General features: G+C 46.0%; 1 protein-coding gene across 4 annotated transcripts in view; it reads left to right on the plus strand.

The window, feature by feature from the left end:
- The window catches only part of LOC109961651 (USP6 N-terminal-like protein), a 19,644-nt gene extending 14,375 nt beyond the window's left edge, over nt 1-5,269 (plus strand). For 3 of the 4 annotated variants that reach the window (XM_020602654.1, XM_020602656.1, XM_020602655.1), the window contains exons 8-14: nt 736-784; nt 1,092-1,212; nt 1,427-1,521; nt 1,628-1,693; nt 2,646-2,745; nt 3,611-3,763; nt 3,862-5,269. In XM_020602654.1, coding sequence (XP_020458310.1) covers nt 736-784; nt 1,092-1,212; nt 1,427-1,521; nt 1,628-1,693; nt 2,646-2,745; nt 3,611-3,763; nt 3,862-4,565 — 1,288 coding nt within the window. In that variant the 3' untranslated portion in view covers nt 4,566-5,269. The remainder of the gene's footprint in view (nt 1-735; nt 785-1,091; nt 1,213-1,426; nt 1,522-1,627; nt 1,694-2,645; nt 2,746-3,610; nt 3,764-3,861) is intronic. The other variant, XM_020602658.1, reaches the window with a different exon arrangement.
- The last annotated feature ends 763 nt before the right edge of the window (nt 5,270-6,032 follow it).

Genomic DNA, 6,032 nt, shown 5'->3' on the forward strand with positions numbered 1-6,032 from the left:
AAGTATTCCTTCCACCGTCCGACAATGTCCCCAGTTGAGGTCAACAGCTGCCCACCTCCACTGTAAACAGTTTTGGCAGGGCACTGCTTCCCTCTCCTGAGGCGCCGGACAGTTTGCCAGAATTTCTTCGAGGCCGACCGATAGTCCTTCTCCATGGCCTCACCGAACTCTTCCCAGACCTGGGTTTTTGCTTCCGCAACCACCCAGGATGCAGTCCGCTTAGCCTGCCGGTACCCGTCAGCTGCCTCAGGTGTCCCACTGTTAGGGCCGCTCGACACAACAATAAGCGGATGGCAGCCCTTACTTCCCGCGTCCACCACCGGGCTCGGGGATTGCCACCACGACAGGTACCGGAGACCTTACGGCTACAGCTCCGAACGGCGACATCGACAATGGAGGCGGAGAATATGGTCCACTCGGACTCAATATTCCCAACCTCCCCCGGGATCTGGTCAAAGCTCTGCCGGAGGTGGGAGTTGAAGATCTCTCTGACAGGGGATTCTGCTAAACGTTCCAGAGACATAGCAGAATCCCCTGTTTCTGGATGTGATTTGGGAAAAATAACAATCACTGGCTGCATGTGACAACCTCAATGTCAAATTCCTGAGTAAATACTGTGAGTAATAAATACTGTGAGTAATAAAATGTTTTCATTGTCCTTTCTCCACCTGTTTTAACTTCTTTCCTGTTTTCATCTTGCATTCAATTCTTCCTCCCCTTCTCTTCTCTCCACAGGCAACAGTCTCTCTTCCATGTTCTTGCTGCATATTCAGTCTACAACACAGTAAGTAGCCGTTTTCCCTCCATCACATGAAACATTAAAATATCAAATTACCTGATAATCTAGATTCAGACTAAACCTGTGGAACAAACATGCTCAAAGGTGCTTGCGGTTGCATTACTGTGGTTCCACTTTGGCAGGCAACCAGGGAAACGTGCTTTTCTGTGACCAGATATGCAGATTTTTCCCCAGAGGTCATTGATCTGGTGCGACACTGTGCCGCATCACAGGCACACTAGTCAGGAGTAAAAAAAAAACAGCATCTGGAAAACCCACAAATGTGATTGTTCTTCTGTCATGTGTCCTGCAGGAGGTGAGCTACTGCCAGGGGATGAGTCAGATCGCTGCCTTGCTGCTCATGTACATGAACGAGGAAGACGCCTTCTGGGCCCTGTCACAGCTGCTGACCAATCAGAAGCACGCCATGCATGGTGAGACGTCACAGGGATCTTATCTGCACTTGACAATAAAAAAAACATTCTTGCATTTTTTTGGGATGCAAGGCTTCCAAAAACAGGAAACAACGTTGAAGTCATGTTGTGCAGATCTTGCTCTGTGGGGTGTCCGAGCGACAGCAGGCTGCGCTGCTTGCAGAGTGTGATTTGACTCCTAACAGTGCCTCTCTACTCTCACTTCGTTTTTAAGGATTTTTTGTTCCCGGGTTCCCCAAGCTTCAGCGATTCCAGGCACATCATGACCAGATTATTTCCAAACTCATCCCTAAGCTGAAGAAACATCTGGTGAGATCACAGTTGCACAACACTGCAGCCAGAACTGATTTGTGGTGATGTTCCTGGTAGTTTGATGCACTGGAGATGTTTACTGATTCTCTCTCTCTCCCCCCAGGACAGGGAGCAGATGTCTGCGGGGATTTACTGCACTAAATGGTTCCTACAGTGTTTTATTGACAGGGTGAGGAACCCGCCTGGTCGATGTGTTCCCTCTTTATCCCCCTGAAATCTCACACTCTTTATCTCACCTTCTCTAATGAAATTCAGTCCCATTCAAAGTAGCACTTGAACAGGAACCCAGAGCGTGTGTAATTATTATGTTATTGGAAGAAAACTTACAAACAAATCGCTTGACTGGTGTGTCACTGAAGGCCACAAGGCCATTTCTTCCTGTGGAAAATCTGATGTCAGAGAGTTGTCTATAAAATATTCACTTTATAAATGTGCATATGGGCATAGGATACTACGTATATCATGGTAGGCTTGCCCGTGTTTTGAATGTACTTCACCGACAGAGACGGTGAGCAGCAGTGGCCAAGCGAGCTAGCGTGTGAATGAAGAGAGGGAGCGGCACAAAGTGGTGAATCACAGAGATAAAACAGTATTTCTGATTGTTTCATGGTGGTTGCATTTGCAAGCACACAAACACAGCCACACCTCTGCACAACCCCTCTGGAAGGCTTTTATGTGAAGGTAAACTATCATGGGAATATTGCTTTTAGATGTAGCCTAATGGCATTAAGTAGAAACTGAGCTGCCTTGGCGGAGGTCTCTGCTCTCTGAGTGCTGTTGAGTTCTACATGATTTCAGCAGAAAAACATCTTGATGATATGTGAGCTCGGAGACATTAGAAGACAGCACTAAGAGCTGTTAAGCTAAACTGCTATTAGTCTCCTCCATGCATGCCCACAATCTTGTGGTGGTGGTCTGGCAAGGTTTGGCTACTGTCAGCACTTCTCTGACCTGCTGATGCGCTCGGCTCCGAGGGGCCCGGGGCCTCTGAGGTCTGGGAATGAACCAAACAAACCTCCTGACTCCGGCCGGGAAGAGAGCTGCAGATATGTGAAACCGCTAGCATAAAAAAACCATACTAATTGGCAGTAATACTGTGACTTGTGTTTGTGATCCTGCAGACGCCGTTCACCCTGACCCTTCGTCTGTGGGACATTTTCATCCTGGAGGGAGAGAGGCTGCTCACTGCCATGTCTTACACCGTCCTGAAGATGCATAAGAGTAAGGACAATCACTTCACCACAAACAGATAAATCATTATCTGCTCCACTCGCTTTTAGCCTTTAAATAAACTAATGAACGGACTGATTTTGAAGATTTTCAGCAGTTTGTTTTTTCTTAAAGACTGCCAGTGTGAAAATTTGGGAAAGCCTGGACATGTTTGTCTTAGCCACCAATTACTCATAGCTGTGGGTCATTTTGAACTCTTCTTGGCAGCCAAATGATAAAAACCAGCAACTACATGTGAACGTCAGAAGGCCTAGTGCTTCAGGTTTTATATTCAGACTTTGTGCACCTTTATATAAATGAACATGACATGTTCTAATGTAGACTTTCATCTTTTGTACTGATTGTGCTAGAAGGGTTTCAGTGTCAGTCACCAAAGTAAACTACCGCTGCTGTAGAGTTGTGAAGTAAGACAAATGATTTCAGACATAGTGTGAAGCTGTTTTATATGTGCATACAAAAGCAATGCTTTCTCACACTTGGTTGTAAATATTGTAAGCATGTTTTTGTGCAAAACCTTGTTTCCATCTAACAAAATAAGCCAAAATTTTCCTGTGTCAAGTGTCATTGCGATACAAACAGCTGTACAAGAACTTAGCCCAAATAAAGTGAAAACGAAATCACTTAAATTAGCAAATGTCTGATCAAAGAAATATGTTGACAACAATTCAAAACGTGATGTTGGTCCTCAGCACCAGACAGTTTCAATAGTACTACAAATGCATTTTGATCGGCCAAGCAGTCGAGGTTTGACGCGGCTGATTCAAACATGCCCTATCACTCAGAGGGAGATGCTGCTACACACCAGAGGTCATATCTGTGGGTTTAACAGACCAACTGTGCGTCCGTCTGTGTGCAGAGCGTCTGTTGAAGATGTGCCTGGAGGAGCTCAGAGAGTTTCTGCAGGAGCGAATTGCTCAGACTTTCTTCTGCAGTGACGACGTGGTCATCGAGCAGCTTCAGGCCTCCATGACTGAGCTGAGGAAGATGAAGCTGGACCTTCCTCCTCCGGGTACACACAGCACTAAAAGTCTTACAACACCTAAGTTTCCATATTGCTAACATGATGCATTACTTTGCCGAGTATAAATGCTCCTGGTTTGTTTTCAGGGAAGCCAGACGAGCTGCCTCGTAAGCCTCTGGGCCAGGAGCTCCCGGTGCTTTTGAGTCCAGTCCAGCCTTTCAGAGGGAAGCCGTCCTCGGCCGGAGGTTTCCCCAGAGCGGGCCTGAGCCTCCACATCATCTCCCATCAGCCTGAGTCCATATCCCCAGATCAGAGTCCCTCCAAGGACCCCAGGGATCTTGACGCCGTGGATGAGGAAGAGGCCCCTCTGCCTTCCCCGGACCCCATCATCATCATCCACAGCCAGGCCCTGCTCACCCCTGAGGGCTCCCCACTGATGGGCCCCCCACCTTACCAGCCCCCAGAGAGCCAGACAGTGGTCAGAGGGGATCAGGCGCCACTGCCAGATCAGGACGAACTGCGACCTAATGCAACCATCACCACAGGGCCTCCCTCAGCTCCACAGACTGCTGATGTGTCCTCACCGTCCTCTACGGACTACTCCTCTGTGGCCGTCAACACCGACCAATCCTGCTGCAGGCTCCCGCAGACTCTCTCAGCACCCGTATGCCAGAGGGCTTCGCCGGCTTTAGGCGTGGCTCAGTCTGAGAGTTTGTTGGCAGCAGAGAGTACAGAGGACAGTCACCAGGTCCAGCTGCTAGAGCAGGCCTTGGCACTGTGCACCAACAGGATCATAAAACAGGATGTAAGCGCAGAATTAGAGGAAACACAGGCTGCAGACGTGTCCTGAAATGATATGTGATAGTTCTCCGTTAACTGGATAATGTGTCAGTATAGGACCTGGATCTGCCGTTTCCCCCTGTTTTTACATAGGCCATGTTTGGGCAGGTAAAACAGTGTCGCGGTTGAGGTTACTGTTAATGATTTGGTGAAGAACTACAGAAGTATGATCTATCAGTCAGATTATCAGTGTCAAGCAATAGTTGCTTAAAATGTCTTATTGGTATCGGGTCCAGTGTTAATATAAGCAATCTGTTTTTATTCTCTAACTTTCTTTAACTTCGTAAAACTTATGTAATGACTGTAAGAAGACGTTTCCTCCTTGTATGTATTTAAATCTGCTGTCATGTGAGGTGACAGTGTGACTCTTTATATTAGGTACGTAGCAGTGCAAAATGTCCGTGAAGATTCTCTATCATCTAGTTCATCAGATATCTAGAAGGAGAAGTCAAGTGGACTGAAACACTAAAAACAGCAGGTCCGTCTTTAGAATTGTACTGAAAGTTGAGCTAGGATTAAAAGCTTTGTTTATAGTATGAAGCTTCCTACCCTAACTTCCAGCAGGGGAGTGATGACTCCTGGGTTTGTGTTTTATCTCCGTTGTGCAGTAGAGCATTAGACACCTTTTTGTGTGTCTAGGCAAATAACTTAAGGTAGGTAGGAAGGTAGGTAGGTAGGTACAGTGGGTACGGAAAGTATTCAGACCCCCTTAAATTTGTCACTCTTTGTTATATTTCAGCCATATGCTAAAGTCATTTAAGTTCATTTTTTCCTCATTAATGTACACACAGCACCCCATATTGACAGAAAAACACAGAATTTTTGACATTTTTGCAGATTTATTAAAAAAGAAAAACTGAAATATCACATGGTCATAAGTATTCTGACCCTTTGCTCAGTATTTAGTAGAAGCACCCCTTTGAGCTAATACAGCCATGAGTCTTTTTGGGAATGATGCAACAAGTTTTTCACACCTGCATTTGGGGATACTCTGCCATTCCTCCTTGCAGATCCTCTCCAGTTCTGTCAGGTTGGATGGTAAACATTGGTTGACATTTTCAGGTCTCTCCAGAGATGCTAAATTGGGTTTAAGTCAGGGCTCTGGCTGGACCATTCAAGAACAGTCACGGAGTTATTGTGAAGCCGCTCCTTCGTTATTTTAGCTGTGTGCTTAGGGTCATCGTCATGTTGGAAGGTGAACCTTCGGCCCAGCCTGAGGTCCTGAGCACTCTGGAGAAGGTTTTCGTCCAGGATACAGTGCCTTGCGAAAGTATTCGGCCCCCTTGAACTTTGCGACCTTTTGCCACATTTCAGGCTTCAAACATAAAGATATAAAACTGTAATTTTTTGTGAAGAATCAACAACAAGTGGGACACAATCATGAAGTGGAACAAAATTTATTGGATATTTCAAACTTTTTTAACAAATAAAAAACTGAAAAATTGGGCGTGCAAAATTATTCAGCCCCCTTAAGTTA

Source organism: Monopterus albus, unplaced genomic scaffold (genome assembly GCF_001952655.1).
Source record: "Monopterus albus unplaced genomic scaffold, M_albus_1.0 scaffold57.1, whole genome shotgun sequence".
NCBI classification, from domain to species: domain Eukaryota; kingdom Metazoa; phylum Chordata; class Actinopteri; order Synbranchiformes; family Synbranchidae; genus Monopterus; species Monopterus albus.